This window comes from Acipenser ruthenus, chromosome 40 (genome assembly GCF_902713425.1).
Source record: "Acipenser ruthenus chromosome 40, fAciRut3.2 maternal haplotype, whole genome shotgun sequence".
Classification (NCBI taxonomy): Eukaryota; Metazoa; Chordata; class Actinopteri; order Acipenseriformes; family Acipenseridae; genus Acipenser; species Acipenser ruthenus.
In genome coordinates, this window is record NC_081228.1 from 7,008,076 (window position 1) to 7,026,523 (window position 18,448).

Sequence of the window (18,448 nt, forward strand, 5' to 3'; positions counted from 1 at the left end):
GTGTGTGTGTGTCAGTGTGTGTGTGTGTGTGCGTGTGTGTGTGTGTCAGTGTGTGTGTGTGTGTGTGTGTCAGTGTGTGTGTGTGTGTGTGTGTGTGTGTGTGTGTGTGTGTGTGTGTGTGTGTGTGTGTGTTCAGCTCTCATGTTGTTTCATTGTTTACACTGGCAGCTTGTCAGGTGTGTACAATGAGATATACGAGACCACTTCCTTGATCCTGGATGAATATCCACCTTTTGTAATTCCTTGTCATGAGATCAATCATACCACAGACTCTCTCAGGGTTCTGCTCCAGGAAGTATTTATCATGATCCTTCAGCCTGCTTTACTACACTGTCCTGCACTTTAACTACACTTTCCTACACTTTAACTACACTTTCCTACACTTTTACTACACTTTACTGTATTACTTTAGTTTGTTATTTTTTCTCTCTGCTTACCTGTACTTTTCAGTGCTTTTACTGTAGTTCACTCAATGTTGCTATAGTTACTTACACTTCACTTAGCTGTATGACTGCTTACACTTTGCTGTAGGTTTCCTGCACTTAGTGTCTGTCTCTCTGTGTGTCTGTCTGTGTGTCTGTCTCTCTGTGTGTCTGTCTGTGTGTCTGTCTCTCTGTGTGTATGTCTGTGTGTCTGTCTCTCTGTTCCTGTCTGTGTGTCTGTCTCTCTGTGTGTATGTCTGTGTGTCTGTCTCTCTGTTCCTGTCTGTGTGTCTGTCTCTCTGTGTGTATGTCTGTCTCTCTGTTCCTGTCTGTGTGTCTGTCTCTCTGTGTGTATGTCTGTGTGTCTGTCTCTCTGTTCCTGTCTGTGTGTCTGTCTCTCTGTGTGTATGTCTGTGTGTCTGTCTCTCTGTTCCTGTCTGTGTGTCTGTCTCTCTGTGTGTCTGTCTGTGTGTCTGTCTCTCTGTTCCTGTCTGTGTGTCTGTCTCTCTGTGTGCCTGACAGTGTATCTGAGTTTCTCTGTGTGTCTGTCTCTCTGTGTGTCTGACAGTGTATCTGAGTTTCTCTGTGTGTCTGTCTCTCTGTGTGTCTGACAGTGTATCTGAGTTTCTCTGTGTGTCTGTCTCTCTGTGTGTCTGACAGTGTATCTGAGTTTCTCTGTGTGTGTGTCTGTCTCTCTGTGTGTCTGACAGTGTATCTGAGTTTCTGTGTGTGTCTGTCTCTCTGTGTGTCTGACAGTGTATCTGAGTTTCTCTGTGTGTCTGTCTCTCTGTGTGTCTGACAGTGTATCTGAGTTTCTCTGTGTGTGTGTCTGTCTCTCTGTGTGTCTGACAGTGTATCTGAGTTTCTGTGTGTGTCTGTCTCTCTGTGTGTCTGACAGTGTATCTGAGTTTCTGTGTGTGTCTGTCTCTCTATGTGCCTGACAGTGTATCTGAGTTTCTCTGTGTGTCTGTCTCTCTGTGTGTCTGACAGTGTATCTGAGTTTCTCTGTGTGTGTCTGTCTCTCTGTGTGTCTGACAGTGTATCTGAGTTTCTCTGTGTGTGTCTGTCTCTCTGTGTGTCTGACAGTGTATCTGAGTTTCTCTGTGTGTCTGTCTCTCTGTGTGTCTGACAGTGTATCTGAGTTTCTGTGTGTGTCTGTCTCTCTGTGTGTCTGACAGTGTATCTGAGTTTCTCTGTGTGTGTCTGTCTCTCTGTGTGTCTGACAGTGTATCTGAGTTTCTCTGTGTGTCTGTCTCTCTGTGTGTCTGACAGTGTATCTGAGTTTCTCTGTGTGTGTCTGTCTCTCTGTGTGTCTGACAGTGTATCTGAGTTTCTCTGTGTGTGTCTGTCTCTCTGTGTGTCTGACAGTGTATCTGAGTTTCTCTGTGTGTGTTTGTCTCTCTGTGTGCCTGACAGTGTATCTGAGTTTCTCTGTGTGTCTGTCTCTCTGTGTGTCTGACAGTGTATCTGAGTTTCTCTGTGTGTCTGTCTCTCTGTGTGTCTGACAGTGTATCTGAGTTTCATTGTGTGTCTGTCTCTCTGTGTGTCTGACAGTGTATCTCAGTTTCTGTGTGTGTCTGTCTCTCTGTGTGTCTGACAGTGTATCTGAGTTTCTGTGTGTGTCTGTCTCTCTGTGTGTCTGACAGTGTATCTGAGTTTCTGTGTGTGTCTGTCTCTCTGTGTGTCTGACAGTGTATCTGAGTTTCTCTGTGTGTCTGTCTCTCTGTGTGTCTGACAGTGTATCTGAGTTTCTCTGTGTGTCTGTCTCTCTGTGTGTCTGACAGTGTATCTCAGTTTCTCTGTGTGTCTGTCTCTCTGTGTGTCTGACAGTGTATCTGAGTTTCTCTGTGTGTCTGTCTCTCTGTGTGTCTGACAGTGTATCTGAGTTTCTGTGTGTGTCTGTCTCTCTGTGTGTCTGACAGTGTATCTGAGTTTCTCTGTGTGTCTGTCTCTCTGTGTGTCTGACAGTGTATCTGAGTTTCTCTGTGTGTCTGTCTCTCTGTGTGTCTGACAGTGTATCTGAGTTTCTCTGTGTGTCTGTCTCTCTGTGTGTCTGACAGTGTATCTGAGTTTCTCTGTGTGTCTGTCTCTCTGTGTGTCAATGATTGGCTCATGATTAACCCACATACAACACTAACAGTACAGAACCTTTGCCCGTGTGTGTCTCTGCCACCGAATCTCCTGCACGCGCTGCAGACGCTTCCTGCTGTGCAAAGGGCCTCTTCTGCCTCTAGTGCTGTCAGAGGGTACTGCGAATAAGGAAAATGAATTAGCCCTGGTTTTCTGCCGATTGGACAGAACCTGATATAAGTCAATGAGAGTTCATTACCTGCCCTGGGGTTCCAGGGGCGCAGTGCGGTCTCTCTCTCTCGTCTCTGAGGGAGCTCAGGCAGGACGCTCTCTCTGTCTGGGGCAGGGTGTTTAATCAGTAACCAGACTCTGCAGGGCAGGCTGAGGGAACATTAACGTTACAATGCACACATACAGAACCACACCCTCTTCTGCACATAAACATAAGAACATAAGAACATGAGAAAGTTTACAAACGAGAGGAGGCCATTCAGCCCATCTTGCTCGTTTGGTTGTTAGTAGCTTATTGATCCCAGAATCTCATCAAGCAGCTTCTTGAAGGATCCCAGGGTGTCAGCTTCAACAACATTACTGGGGAGTTGGTTCCAGACCCTCACAATTCTCTGTGTAAAAAAGTGCCTCCTATTTTCTGTTATGAATGCCCCTTTATCTAATCTCCACTTTAGCACTTTAGCACTCCTGCAGCACCCTGAGAGAAGCCACCTCGCTGTTCTACTTATTTCTGGCGTGGTAACTTTATGTAATCAGGTGTTGTGGCCTTTTTATTAAAATAAATAATAATAATAATAATAATAATAATAATAATAATAATAATAATAATAATAATAATAATCCATCCAGTTTTTATCAATTTGCTTTTTTTGCAGTGACAGTTATTGTCCAGTAGAGGGAGTCAGTCATAAAACTTTGGTGCAGACTTGATCATGAGATACAGTAGATGTGGACTGGGAAAGATGAGCGATCACTGGAGACCAGAGACCTCTGTCCTTCTGTCTACCTGCTAGACACGCAGCTGGACAGACAAAAAACTTGATAACCCCTCATTTTATCTTCTCAAACAAACTGTGAAGGGAGAAGGAGGAGAGAGGATCACAGACACCAGCCAGCTACTGTACCTCAGCACAGGACCAGACTGTGAAGGGAGAGAGAGAGAGAGAGAGAGAGAGAGAGAGAGAGAGAGAGAGAGAGAGAGAGAGAGAGAAGAATGAGGACGGACCTGTTTGGGCTGTGACAACATTTATCACTTACCTGGAGTGAGAGAAGGAAGAAGGAGACAGAGAGTGAGCGAGACAGACAGCGGGAGTGAAGGAGGAATACAGAAAGAAAAGCAGACAGGGAACCACAGGGAGGAAGAGACAAAGAGAGAAGAGCGAGAAAGAGAGAGGGAGAGAGAGAACGAAGGAGTAACAGCCGGGAGCCAGGGAGACGAGAAGAAGGGGAGAGAGTGAACGAGAGAGGCAGGAGGACCGGCAGACGGTGAAGGAGAGCAGACTTCTGTTCGGTGTCATCGACACTGCTGCACTCACAATGGGTAAGAGGCTGGGGTCCTGCTGGGTGTAGTTTCAACTGGTATGAGGGATAAACACACAGGGCTGTCTCCAGCTCAGTGAGCTGGCTGAGCCGGGCTGGATCATGCAGGCCAATCCATGAGATTGATCAGCTTGTGACGCTGCATAAGGCCTGGAGCTCTGACTGCTGGCAGGTTTATCAGGGCTACTCCTTCATTAGTGTAACAGTCTGATCATTCCAAAGAGTTTCTGTGGTTGAATTTGATTTTGTGTTCAGAGTGGGGAGGCTGCGTGTGTGTCTGCTGTGCCAGGAAGGGCAGGAAACGACAGGATTGCAATGCAAGCGCTCCGATTTGACAGTCAAATGAGAGTGTGTGTGTGTGTGTGTGTGTGTGAGTGTGTGTGTGTGTCAGTATGTCAGTGTGTGTGTGCGTGTGTGTGTGTCACTGTGTGTGTGTGTGTGCGTGAGTGTGTGTGTGTGTGTGTGTGTGTGTGTGTGTGTGCGTGAGTGTGTGTGTGTGTGTGTGTGTGTGTGTGTGCGCGTGTGTGTGAGTGTGTGTGTGTGTGTGTGTCTGTGTGTGTGTGTGTGTGTGAGTGTGTGTGAGTGTGTGTGTGTGTGTGTGTGTGTCAGTGTGTGTGTGTGAGTGTGTGTGTGTGTGTCAGTGTGTGTGTGAGTGTGTGTGTGTGTGTCACTGTGTGTGTGTGTGTGTGTGTGTATGTGTGTGTCAGTGTGTGTGTGTGTGTGTGTGTGTGTGTCAGTGTGTGTGTGTGAGTGTGTGTGTGTGTGTCACTGTGTGTGTGTGTGTGTGTGTGTGTGTGTGTGTGTGTGAGTGTGTGTGTGTGAGTGTGTGTGTGTGTGTCAGTGTGTGTGTGTGAGTGTGTGTGTGTGTGTCACTGTGTGTGTGTGTGTGTGTGTGTGTGTGTGTGTGTGTGTCAGTGTGTGTGTGTGTGTGTGTGTGTGTCAGTGTGTGTGTGTGAGTGTGTGTGTGTGTGTCACTGTGTGTGTGTGTGTGTGTGTGTGTGTGTGTGTCACTGTGTGTGTGTGTGTGTGTGTGCGCGGGCAGGATTCCTTTGGTAAGGTCAAACTTAGCCCTGGGTTGTTTTCGTATCTGCATGACTGTGTGTGTGTGGAATTAGCCACTCAGTCAGTTTTACCTGTGCTTACATATTTAGAGTCGCTGGTAAACATTCTTTGCTCACGATCCTAACCCTTGCTGTTCTACCCCCTCTCCCTCTCTATACACCCTGCTCCTGTCTCCTTGCTGTTCTACCCCCTCTCCCTCTCTACATACCCTGCTCCTGTCTCCTTGCTGTTCTACCCCCTCTCCCTCTCTATAGACCCTGCTCCTGTCTCCTTGCTGTTCTACCCCCTCTCCCTCTCTATAGACCCTGCTCCTGTCTCCTTGCTGTTCTACCCCCTCTCCCTCTCTATAGACCCTGCTCCTGTCTCCTTGCTGTTCTACCCCCTCTCCCTCCCTATAGACCCTGCTCCTGTCTCCTTGCTGTTCTACCCCCTCTCCCTCTCTATAGACCCTGCTCCTGTCTCCTTGCTGTTCTACCCCCTCTCCCTCTCTATAGACCCTGCTCCTGTCTCCTTGCTGTTCTACCCCCTCTCCCTCTCTACATACCCTGCTCCTGTCTCCTTGCTGCTCTACCCCCTCTCCCTCTCTACATACCCTGCTCCTGTCTCCTTGCTGCTCTACCCCCTCTCCCTCTCTACATACCCTGCTCCTGTCTCCTTGCTGTTCTACCCCCTCTCCCTCTCTATAGACCCTGCTCCTGTCTCCTTGCTGTTCTACCCCCTCTCCCTCTCTATAGACCCTGCTCCTGTCTCCTTGCTGTTCTACCCCTCTCCCTCCCTATAGACCCTGCTCCTGTCTCCTTGCTGTTCTACCCCTCTCCCTCCCTATAGACCCTGCTCCTGTCTCCTTGCTGTTCAACCCCTCTCCCTCTCTATAGACCCTGCTCCTGTCTCCTTGCTGTTCTAACCCCCCTCTCTCTGTATTGCTGTTCTAACCCCTCTCTCTCTCTGTATTGCTGTTCTAACCCCCTCTCTCTCTCTGTATTGCTGTTCTAACCCCCCCTCTCTCTGTATTGCTGTTCTAACCCCCTCTCTCTCTCTGTATTGCTGTTCTAATCCCTCTCTCTCTCTGTATTGCTGTTCTAACCCCCCTCTCTCTGTGTATTGCTGTTCTAACCCCTCTCTCTCTGTATTGCTGTTCTAACCCCCCTCTCTCTCTGTATTGCTGTTCTAACCCCTCTCTCTCTGTGTATTGCTGTTCTAACCCCTCTCTCTCTGTATTGCTGTTCTAACCCCCCTCTCTCTCTGTATTGCTGTTCTAACCCCTCTCTCTCTGTGTATTGCTGTTCTAACCCCTCTCTCTCTGTATTGCTGTTCTAACCCCCTCTCTCTCTGTATTGCTGTTCTAACCCCTCTCTCTGTGTATTGCTGTTCTAACCCCTCTCTCTCTGTATTGCTGTTCTATCCCTCCTCTCTCTCTGTATTGCTGTTCTAACCCCCCTCTCTCTCTGTGTTGCTGTTCTATCCCTCTCTCTCTCTGTATTGCTGTTCTAACCCCTCTCTCTCTCTGTATTGCTGTTCTAACCCCTCTCTCTCTCTGTATTGCTGTTCTAACCCCTCTCTCTCTCTGTATTGCTGTTCTAACCCCTCTCTCTCTGTATTGCTGTTCTATCCCTCTCTCTCTCTGTATTGCTGTTCTAACCCCTCTCTCTCTCTGTATTGCTGTTCTAACCCCTCTCTCTCTCTGTATTGCTGTTCTAACCCCTCTCTCTCTCTGTATTGCTGTTCTAACCCCCCTCTCTCTCTCTGTATTGCTGTTCTAACCCCTCTCTCTCTCTGTATTGCTGTTCTAACCCCCCTCTCTCTCTGTATTGCTGTTCTAACCCCCTCTCTCTCTGTATTGCTGTTCTAACCCCTCTCTCTCTCTGTATTGCTGTTCTAACCCCTCTCTCTCTCTGTATTGCTGTTCTAACCCCTCTCTCTCTGTATTGCTGTTCTAACCCCTCTCTCTCTCTGTATTGCTGTTCTAACCCCCCCCTCTCTCTCTGTATTGCTGTTCTATCCCCCTCTCTCTCTCTGTATTGCTGTTCTAACCCCTCTCTCTCTGTATTGCTGTTCTAACCCCCCTCTCTCTCTGTATTGCTGTTCTAACCCCTCTCTCTGTGTATTGCTGTTCTATCCCTCTCTCTCTCTGTATTGCTGTTCTAACCCCTCTCTCTCTGTATTGCTGTTCTATCCCTCCTCTCTCTCTGTATTGCTGTTCTAACCCCCCTCTCTCTGTATTGCTGTTCTAACCCCTCTCTCTCTGTATTGCTGTTCTAACCCCTCTCTCTCTGTATTGCTGTTCTAACTCCTCTCTCTCTGTATTGCTGTTCTAACCCCCCTCTCTCTCTGTATTGCTGTTCTAACCCCTCTCTCTCTCTGTATTGCTGTTCTAACCCCTCTCTGTCTCTCTGTATTGCTGTTCTATCCCTCTCTCTCTCTGTATTGCTGTTCTAACCTCTCTCTCTCTCTGTGTTGCTGTTCTAACCCCTCTCTCTGTATTGCTGTTCTATCCCTCTCTCTCTCTGTATTGCTGTTCTAACCCCTCTCTCTCTCTCTGTATTGCTGTTCTAACCCCCCTCTCTCTCTGTATTGCTGTTCTAACCCCTCTCTCTCTGTATTGCTGTTCTAACCTCTCTCTCTCTCTGTGTTGCTGTTCTAACCCCTCTCTCTCTGTGTTGCTGTTCTATCCCCCTCTCTCTCTGTATTGCTGTTCTATCCCTCTCTCTCTCTGTATTGCTGTTCTAACCCCTCTCTCTCTCTGTGTTGCTGTTCTAACCCCCCCTCTCTCTGTATTGCTGTTCTAACCCCCCTCTCTCTGTATTGCTGTTCTAACCCCTCTCTCTCTCTGTATTGCTGTTCTAACCCCCCCTCTCTCTGTATTGCTGTTCTAACCCCCCTCTCTCTGTATTGCTGTTCTAACCCCTCTCTCTCTCTGTATTGCTGTTCTAACCCCTCTCTCTCTGTATTGCTGTTCTAACCCCTCTCTCTCTCTGTGTTGCTGTTCTAACCCCTCTCTCTCTCTGTATTGCTGTTCTAACCCCTCTCTCTCTCTGTATTGCTGTTCTAACCCCCCTCTCTCTCTCTGTATTGCTGTTCTAACCCCCCCTCTCTCTGTATTGCTGTTCTAACCCCCCTCTCTCTGTATTGCTGTTCTAACCCCTCTCTCTCTCTGTATTGCTGTTCTAACCCCTCTCTCTCTCTGTATTGCTGTTCTAACCCCTCTCTCTCTCTGTATTGCTGTTCTAACCCCTCTCTCTCTCTGTATTGCTGTTCTATCCCTCTCTCTCTCTGTATTGCTGTTCTAACCCCTCTCTCTCTCTGTATTGCTGTTCTAACCCCTCTCTCTCTGTATTGCTGTTCTAACCCCTCTCTCTCTCTGTATTGCTGTTCTAACCCCTCTCTCTCTCTGTATTGCTGTTCTAAACCCTCTCTCTCTCTGTATTGCTGTTCTAACCCCCCTTTCTCTCTGTATTGCTGTTCTAACCCCTCTCTCTCTGTATTGCTGTTCTAACCCCTCTCTCTCTCTGTATTGCTGTTCTAACCCCTCTCTCTCTCTCTGTATTGCTGTTCTAACCCCTCTCTCTCTCTGTATTGCTGTTCTAACCCCTCTCTCTCTCTGTATTGCTGTTCTAACCCCTCTCTCTCTCTGTATTGCTGTTCTAACCCCTCTCTCTCTCTGTATTGCTGTTCTAACCCCTCTCTCTCTCTGTATTGCTGTTCTATCCCTCTCTCTCTCTGTATTGCTGTTCTAACCCCTCTCTCTCTGTATTGCTGTTCTAACCCCTCTCTCTCTCTGTATTGCTGTTCTAACCCCTCTCTCTCTCTCTGTATTGCTGTTCTAACCCCTCTCTCTCTCTGTATTGCTGTTCTAACCCCTCTCTCTCTCTGTGTTGCTGTTCTAACCCCTCTCTCTCTCTGTATTGCTGTTCTAACCCCTCTCTCTCTCTGTATTGCTGTTCTAACCCCTCCCTCTCTGTATTGCTGTTCTAACCCCTCTCTCTCTCTCTGTATTGCTGTTCTAACCCCTCTCTCTCTGTATTGCTGTTCTAACCCCTCTCTCTCTCTGTATTGCTGTTCTAACCCCTCTCTCTCTCTGTATTGCTGTTCTAACCCCTCTCTCTCTCTGTATTGCTGTTCTAACCCCTCTCTCTCTCTGTATTGCTGTTCTATCCCTCTCTCTCTCTGTATTGCTGTTCTAACCCCTCTCTCTCTCTGTATTGCTGTTCTAACCCCTCTCTCTCTCTGTATTGCTGTTCTAACCCCTCTCTCTCTCTGTATTGCTGTTCTAACCCCTCTCTCTCTCTGTATTGCTGTTCTAACCCCCCTCTCTCTCTCTGTGTTGCTGTTCTAACCCCTCTCTCTCTCTCTGTGTTGCTGTTCTAACCCCCCTTTCTCTCTGTATTGCTGTTCTAACCCCTCTCTCTCTCTGTATTGCTGTTCTAACCCCTCTCTCTCTCTGTATTGCTGTTCTAACCCCCCCTCTCTCTGTATTGCTGTTCTAACCCCTCTCTCTGTATTGCTGTTCTAACCCCTCTCTCTCTCTGTATTGCTGTTCTAACCCCTCTCTCTGTATTGCTGTTCTAACCCCTCTCTCTCTCTGTATTGCTGTTCTAACCCCCCCTCTCTCTGTATTGCTGTTCTAACACCTCTCTCTCTCTCTGTATTGCTGTTCTATCCCTCTCTCTCTCTGTATTGCTGTTCTAACCCCTCTCTCTCTCTGTATTGCTGTTCTAACCCCTCTCTCTCTCTGTATTGCTGTTCTAACCCCTCTCTCTCTCTGTATTGCTGTTCTAACCCCTCTCTCTCTGTGTATTGCTGTTCTAACCCCTCTCTCTCTCTGTATTGCTGTTCTATCCCTCTCTCTCTCTGTGTTGCTGTTCTAACCCCTCTCTCTCTCTGTATTGCTGTTCTATCCCTCTCTCTCTCTGTATTGCTGTTCTAACCCCTCTCTCTCTGTGTATTGCTGTTCTAACCCCTCTCTCTCTCTGTATTGCTGTTCTAACCCCTCTCTCTCTCTGTATTGCTGTTCTAACCCCCTCTCTCTGTATTGCTGTTCTAACCCCTCTCTCTCTCTGTATTGCTGTTCTATCCCTCTCTCTCTCTGTATTGCTGTTCTAACCCCTCTCTCTCTCTGTATTGCTGTTCTAACCCCTCTCTCTCTCTGTATTGCTGTTCTAACCCCTCTCTCTCTCTGTATTGCTGTTCTAACCCCTCTCTCTCTCTGTATTGCTGTTCTAACCCCTCTCTCTCTCTGTATTGCTGTTCTAACCCCTCTCTCTCTCTGTATTGCTGTTCTAACCCCTCTCTCTCTCTCTGTATTGCTGTTCTATCCCTCTCTCTCTCTGTATTGCTGTTCTAACCCCTCTCTCTCTCTGTATTGCTGTTCTAACCCCTCTCTCTCTCTCTGTATTGCTGTTCTATCCCTCTCTCTCTCTGTATTGCTGTTCTAACCCCTCTCTCTCTCTGTGTTGCTGTTCTAACCCCTCTCTCTCTCTGTATTGCTGTTCTAACCCCTCTCTCTCTCTGTGTTGCTGTTCTAACCCCTCTCTCTCTCTGTATTGCTGTTCTAACCCCTCTCTCTCTCTGTATTGCTGTTCTAACCCCTCTCTCTCTGTATTGCTGTTCTAACCCCTCTCTCTCTGTATTGCTGTTCTAACCCCTCTCTCTCTCTGTATTGCTGTTCTAACCCCTCTCTCTCTCTGTATTGCTGTTCTAACCCCTCTCTCTCTGTATTGCTGTTCTAACCCCCCTCTCTCTGTATTGCTGTTCTAACCCCCCTCTCTCTGTATTGCTGTTCTAACCCCCCTCTCTCTGTATTGCTGTTCTAACCCCCCTCTCTCCTGTATTGCTGTTCTATCCCCCTCTCTCTCTGTATTGCTGTTCTAACCCCTCTCTCTCTGTATTGCTGTTCTAACCCCTCTCTCTCTCTGTATTGCTCTTCTAACCCCTCTCTCTCTCTGTGTATTGCTGTTCTAACCCCTCTCTCTCTCTGTATTGCTGTTCTAACCCCTCTCTCTCTCTGTATTGCTGTTCTAACCCCTCTCTCTCTGTATTGCTGTTCTAACCCCTCTCTCTCTGTGTTGCTGTTCTAACCCCTCTCTCTCTCTGTATTGCTGTTCTAACCCCTCTCTCTCTCTGTATTGCTGTTCTAACCCCCCCTCTCTCTGTATTGCTGTTCTAACCCCCCTCTCTCTCTCTGTATTGCTGTTCTAACCCCTCTCTCTCTCTGTATTGCTGTTCTAACCCCTCTCTCTCTGTATTGCTGTTCTAACCCCTCTCTCTCTCTGTATTGCTGTTCTAACCCCTCTCTCTCTCTGTATTGCTGTTCTAACCCCCCTCTCTCTCTGTATTGCTGTTCTAACCCCTCTCTCTCTCTGTATTGCTGTTCTAACCCCTCCTTCTCTCTGTATTGCTGTTCTAACCCCTCTCTCTCTCTGTATTGCTGTTCTAACCCCTCTCTCTCTCTCTCTGTATTGCTGTTCTAACCCCCCTCTCTCTGTATTGCTGTTCTATCCCCCTCTCTCTCTGTATTGCTGTTCTAACCCCCCTCTCTCTGTATTGCTGTTCTAACCCCTCTCTCTCTGTATTGCTGTTCTAACCCCTCTCTCTCTCTGTATTGCTGTTATATCCCTCTCTCTCTGTATTGCAGTTCTAACCCCTCTCTCCTGTATTGCTGTTCTAACCCCTCTCTCTCTCTCTGTATTGCTGTTCTAACCCCCCTCTCTCTGTATTGCTGTTCTATCCCCCTCTCTCTCTGTATTGCTGTTCTAACCCCCCTCTCTCTGTATTGCTGTTCTAACCCCTCTCTCTCTGTATTGCTGTTCTAACCCCTCTCTCTCTCTGTATTGCTGTTATATCCCTCTCTCTCTCTGTATTGCTGTTCTAACCCCTCTCTCCTGTATTGCAGTGCGCTCAGTTGGCGTAGTCGGGATCATCATCGCTGTGTGTTTGTCTCTCATCGTGGTCGTGTTGCTGTGCCTGCTCTTCTACAGCTGCTACAAGAACGGCTTCGGACCCAGGAGTAGGTCACCTCTATTGTTTTACTACAGCTTTACAATCCTCTTATTATTCCAGTAAGGACTGGTTTACTACAGCTTTACAATCCTCTTATTATTCCAGTAAGGACTGGTTTACTACAGCTTTACAATCCTCTTACTATTCCAGTAAGGACTGGTTTACTACCTCTTTACTACTTTGCTACCACATGGATTTTCACAGTATATGTTTTCTTTTTTGCTTTAATCAGTGTCAGACCGGCTCTCCGGCTTGAAGTCCCTAAAGTAAGTGAACATATCTGCTGTGCAGTGATGCTGTCTGCTGTGCAGTGATGCTATCTGCTGCGGTGCCTGTGTATCTGACTGTGTTCACTTTCCTGTGCTTGTATTTTGCTGTGTTCACTTTGCTGTGCTTGTATTTTGCTGTGTTCACTTTGCTGTGCTTGTATCTGGCTGTGTTCACTTTGCTGTGCTTGTATCTGACTGTGTTCACTTTGCTGTGTTTGTATTTTGCTGTGTTCACTTTGCTGTGCTTGTATTTTGCTGTGTTCACTTTGCTGTGCTTGTATCTGACTGTGTTCACTTTGCTGTGCTTGTATTTTGCTGTGTTCACTTTGCTGTGCTTGTATTTTGCTGTGTTCACTTTGCTGTGCTTGTATTTTGCTGTGTTCACTTTGCTGTGCTTGTATTTTGCTGTGTTCACTTTGCTGTGCTTGTATTTTGCTGTGTTCACTTTGCTGTGCTTGTATTTTGCTGTGTTCACTTTGCTGTGCTTGTATTTTGCTGTGTTCATTTTGCTGTGCTTGTATTTTGCTGTGTTCACTTTGCTGTGCTTGTATTTTGCTGTGTTCACTTTGCTGTGCTTGTACTTTGCTGTGTTCACTTTGCTGTGCTTGTATTTTGCTGTGTTCACTTTGCTGTGCTTGTATTTTGCTGTGTTCACTTTGCTGTGCTTGTATTTTGCTGTGTTCATTTTGCTGTGCTTGTATTTTGCTGTGTTCACTTTGCTGTGCTTGTACTTTGCTGTGTTCACTTTGCTGTGCTTGTATTTTGCTGTGTTCACTTTGCTGTGCTTGTATTTTGCTGTGTTCACTTTGCTGTGTTTGTATTTTGCTGTGTTCACTTTGCTGTGCTTGTATTTTGCTGTGTTCACTTTGCTGTGCTTGTATTTTGCTGTGTTCACTTTGCTGTGCTTGTATTTTGCTGTGTTCACTTTGCTGTGCTTGTATCTGGCTGTGTTCACTTTGCTGTGCTTGTATCTGGCTGTGTTCACTTTGCTGTGCTTGTACTTTGCTGTGTTCACTTTGCTGTGCTTGTATCTGGCTGTGTTCACTTTGCTGTGCTTGTATCTGACTGTGTTCACTTTGCTGTGCTTGTATTTTGCTGTGTTCACTTTGCTGTGCTTGTATTTTGCTGTGTTCACTTTGCTGTGCTTGTATTTTGCTGTGTTCACTTTGCTGTGCTTGTATCTGGCTGTGTTCACTTTGCTGTGCTTGTATCTGGCTGTGTTCACTTTGCTGTGCTTGTATCTGGCTGTGTTCACTTTGCTGTGCTTGTACTTTGCTGTGTTCACTTTGCTGTGCTTGTATTTTGCTGTGTTCACTTTGCTGTGCTTGTATTTTGCTGTGTTCACTTTGCTGTGCTTGTATTTTGCTGTGTTCACTTTGCTGTGCTTGTATTTTGCTGTGTTCACTTTGCTGTGCTTGTATTTTGCTGTGTTCACTTTGCTGTGCTTGTACTTTGCTGTGTTCACTTTGCTGTGCTTGTATTTTGCTGTGTTCACTTTGCTGTGCTTGTATTTTGCTGTGTTCACTTTGCTGTGCTTGTATTTTGCTGTGTTCACTTTGCTGTGCTTGTATTTTGCTGTGTTCACTTTGCTGTGCTTGTACTTTGCTGTGTTCACTTTGCTGTGCTTGTATTTTGCTGTGTTCACTTTGCTGTGCTTGTATTTTGCTGTGTTCACTTTGCTGTGCTTGTATTTTGCTGTGTTCACTTTGCTGTGCTTGTATTTTGCTGTGTTCACTTTGCTGTGTTTGTATTTTGCTGTGTTCACTTTGCTGTGCTTGTATTTTGCTGTGTTCACTTTGCTGTGCTTGTATTTTGCTGTGTTCACTTTGCTGTGCTTGTACTTTGCTGTGTTCACTTTGCTGTGTGTGTGCTCTGCTGCAGGAGGTCGATGGATGTGGAGCTGGCCCCTCCTTTCACAATCAGCAGCTCACTGGGTGATGCGACGGCTGGCAGCGGGAGGGTGAACTACAGGAGCATGGTGGAGGAGGCGTGGGACCCTGACCGGAGTCCAGGTGACCCTCATACTCTGCCCCAGGGCTCCCCAGAGCTCACAAACGGCATGCCTATTAATAATAACAACAATCACACGATACCTATCTGATATTTTCGTTATCTTCTCTTACTGAGTCTGCTGAGATCGTTCTCAACATAGCAAGCTTACTGACGAACGACCTTCCTAAACTGCGCTTCTGAAAAGACTCCTCGCAGCTGGTTAGCTGCAACTCGGTGTCACAGTTATGGATGGTTCACAATTTCAGCACGCCTGTAAACAGAGGCCATCCTACACACAAAACACACACCTTAAACACAAACAAAAACGCACGCTGACGCATGTCTGGGGTTTATAACAAGTGAACTTGCTCACTTTGCTGTGCTTGTATTATTATTATTATTATTATTTATTTCTTAGCAGACGCCCTTATCCAGGGCGACTTACAATCGCATTTTGCTGTGTTCACTTTGCTGTGCTTGTATCTGGCTGTGTTCACTTTGCTGTGCTTGTATCTGGCTGTGTTCACTTTGCTGTGCTTTTATTACTTATTATATTTAGTGAGATGGCTTCTAATGTACAATAGGGACTCCCCTTATAAAAGTGTCCCATAGTAAAACCATAGCCAAGTGTAAAGCACAGGTCAGCATTGTAAGACCCAGAGAGGTATGCTAAAACTTATATTAATAACAACTATGGTAAATATATAAACCATGGGAAACATGTGGGAGGGGAAGGCAAAATGGCCATGCATATTTACCCTGCAGTATGCCCTGAGCTGTCTAACGTCTGCCCCCTGCTGGTTGGTGTGCAGGTGACGTGTCGTAGAAGTGACTCTGCGGGGGGACTCTGAGGGTCTGCAATGTGCATGGAGTCTGTAACACAACTCCTGAGGACTGCGCCACTGAAGACACTGAGAGAGACTTCTAGTCAAGACGCTTCACCAAACTTAATCCATCTCTTCTGTGGTGTTTGTGAAGCTAGCATCACTGCGGGGTCCATAGATCAGGGGGAGGGTCTTGTTTTGAAATGCCCGGGAACTCTGTGCTCTGCAGGCTGACTGATAGGAGCTGTTCCTGCAGCTGCAGGGCTCTCGTTGCCTCCTGGTTGTCTCGGTCATTCGAAGAGGGGAGCTCTCAACCCCACCCCTCCTGGGAGGTCTCAGCTCTGCTGTTTTAAATGCTTTTCAATTTGTGACTTTTTTATTTGTGAGAGAGGGTGACAGCATTAAAAATATAACCTGTATAATTAAAGCTTTGTAAGAGAAAAAAAAGGGCTTGTCCTGTCTTTATTCCACCAGGGTGCACCTGAATACAGAGACAGACACAAGCCTGCCCTGCAGATAGAAAATAAAACAATGCTACTGAATCTAAACAAACTCGTGTCTTATACTATGTTAGGGTCTTGGTGCTTTTCGTCGTATTCTTTGTATAGAAACAGTTGCTGTTAAATATGAATGCTCAGCGTATGGATTCCTGAGACTAAGTCTAAGACGCTGCATTGAAACTTATGATTTTGTTTCCAAAGTCTGTTTTGCTAAATCTCCTAGAATCTTTCCCAGACTCCAGTAGTCACTTTAACAAGAACAGTGTAATCAACACCACGTTTTTAATTGCCAGCGAATGAACCAAACCAGACTGTTGTTGACGGTTATAAGCTTTGAGGTCAGGTCTGTCGGTTTGTAACATTTCCATTTCCTAACACAAAATATAAAACATGTTTCATGACATGAAAGATCTCGGGACGGAAACAGAAACCACAAGTGCTTGTTATTGAGTTTGAAATGCTGCATGACGTGAGCGAGCAACAGCAGAACCTGGACTGAAGAGTGAGAGGAGTGAACACACAGAGCAGAGTCACTCTGTGTGTCAGGGAGGGTGCGTGGACTGGACACTGTAACAGTGTGTCAGGGAGGGTGCGTGGACTGGACACTGTAACAGTGTGTCAGGGAGGGTGCGTGGACTGGACACTGTAACAGTGTGTCAGGGAGGGTGCGTGGACTGGACACTGTAACAGTGTGTCAGGGAGGGTGCGTGGACTGGACACTGTAACAGTGTGTCAGGGAGGGTGCGTGGACTGGACACTGTAACAGTGTGTCAGGGAGGGTGTGTGGACTGGACACTGTAACAGTGTGTCAGGGAGGGTGCGTAGACTGGACACTGTAACAGTGTGTCAGGGAGGGTGCGTGGACTGGACACTGTAACAGTGTGTCAGGGAGGGTGCGTGGACTGGACACTGTAACATTGTGTCAGGGAGGGTGCGTGGACTGGACACTGTAACAGTGTGCCAGGGAGGGTGTGTGGACTGGACACTGTAACAGTGTGTCAGGGAGGGTGCGTGGACTGGACACTGTAACAGTGTGTCAGGGAGGGTGCGTGGACTGGACACTGTAACAGTGTGTCAGGGAGGGTGCGTGGACTGGACACTGTAACAGTGTGTCAGGGGGGGTGTGTGGACTGGACACTGTAACAGTGTGTCGGGGAGGGTGCGTGGACTGGACACTGTAACAGTGTGTCAGGGAGGGTGCGTGGACTGGACACTGTAACAGTGTGTCAGGGAGGGTGCGTGGACTGGACACTGTAACAGTGTGTCAGGGAGGGTGCTTGGACTGGACACTGTAACAGTGTGTCATGGAGGGTGCGTGCACTGGACACTGTAACAGTGTGTCAGGGAGGGTGCGTGGACTGGACACTGTAACAGTGTGTCAGGGAGGGTGTGTGGACTGGACACTGTAACAGTGTGTCAGGGAGGGTGCGTGGACTGGACACTTTGTAACAGTGTGTCGGGGAGGGTGCGTGGACTGGACACTGTAACAGTGTGTCAGGGAGGGTGCGTGGACTGGACACTGTAACAGTGTGTCATGGAGGGTGCGTGCACTGGACACTGTAACAGTGTGTCAGGGAGGGTGCGTGGACTGGACACTGTAACAGTGTGTCGGGGAGGGTGCGTGGACTGGACACTGTAACAGTGTGTCAGGGAGGGTGCGTGGACTGGACACTGTAACAGTGTGTCAGGGAGGGTGCGTGGACTGGACACTGTAACAGTGTGTCGGGGAGGGTGCGTGGACTGGACACTGTAACAGTGTGCCAGGGAGGGTGCGTGGACTGGACACTGTAACAGTGTGTCAGGGAGGGTGCGTGGACTGGACACTGTAACAGTGTGTCAGGGAGGGTGCGTGGACTGGACACTGTAACAGTGTGTCAGGGAGGGTGCGTGGACTGGACACTGTAATAGTGTGTCAGGGAGGGTGCATGGACTGGACAATTTGTAACAAACCACACTTTTAGATAACATTATCTGATATTTGCTGGGTTAAAAACTCCATCAAAATCAGCAAAGAAACGCTGCAGGAAGGGAGGAGCAGTTGAGTGGGATTTCAACGTGGTTTCTCGCTAGTTTAACTCTGTTAAAATGATTGCTAACACTTTGCATGAAGTGTCTCAAACTACTCTGAATGCATTATGTTTGCACGTGTATTTACCAAGTAATTACAATGTAAATACACAACCACTTGTGTAAATACAGTGTAATTACAAACAAGCACAAAAAAGAGAAAAGGGCTTGTAACCAGGAGGTCCCCGGTTCAAATCACTGACTCACTGTGTGACCCTGAGCCAGTCATTCAACCTCCTTGTGCTCCGTCTTTCGGGTGAGGCGTAGTTGTAAGTGACTCTGCAGCTGATGCATAGTTCACACACCCTAGTCTCTGTAAGTCGCCTTGGATAAAGGCATCTGCTAAATAAACAAATAATAATAAATAATAATAAAAGTTCTACCGATGCATTTGATTTCTCTCTGAAAACGTTGCACTTTGCACATGCTTCAGAGAACGGATCATGCTGTTAGAGTTTGCCAGTCCGCTGGCCTCTCTTTAATTGGCTCTGCTGGTGTTTTCACAGCCCCTCCCCTTTTCAGTGCACTGGGGCGCCTCTTCATAATCTTTATTTTTGAAAAGGAACAGAAGAGACCATGCTGTAGTACAGATCTCCCTTTCATTCATGCTGGACCGCACACTCCCCCCAGCACAGACAGGGGGCGCTCCGATACCTGCTGTCTACAGATAGCAAGGAAAGACCTGTCCATCAGAC

The 18,448-nt window shown here is 47.2% G+C and overlaps 1 protein-coding gene across 1 annotated transcript; it reads left to right on the forward strand.

Annotated features, from left to right (window-relative positions):
- The first annotated feature begins 3,750 nt into the window (after window positions 1-3,750).
- On the forward strand, window positions 3,751-15,722 carry LOC117397483 (small integral membrane protein 35-like). The gene is made up of 5 exons (XM_033996415.3): window positions 3,751-4,044; window positions 11,995-12,108; window positions 12,334-12,367; window positions 14,252-14,382; window positions 15,175-15,722. The coding sequence occupies exons 1-5, from the start codon at window positions 4,041-4,043 to the stop codon at window positions 15,186-15,188; spliced, it is 297 nt and encodes a 98-aa protein (XP_033852306.1). The 5' UTR covers window positions 3,751-4,040; the 3' UTR covers window positions 15,189-15,722.
- The last annotated feature ends 2,726 nt before the right edge of the window (window positions 15,723-18,448 follow it).

Excerpts from the sequence above, each read along its gene's own strand:
- LOC117397483 (XM_033996415.3), top strand. Across the intron at positions 12,109-12,333 it reads GAACGGCTTCGGACCCAGGA|TGTCAGACCGGCTCTCCGGC; the intron begins GTAGGTCACCTC and ends TGCTTTAATCAG. Across the intron at positions 12,368-14,251 it reads TCCGGCTTGAAGTCCCTAAA|GAGGTCGATGGATGTGGAGC; the intron begins GTAAGTGAACAT and ends GCTCTGCTGCAG.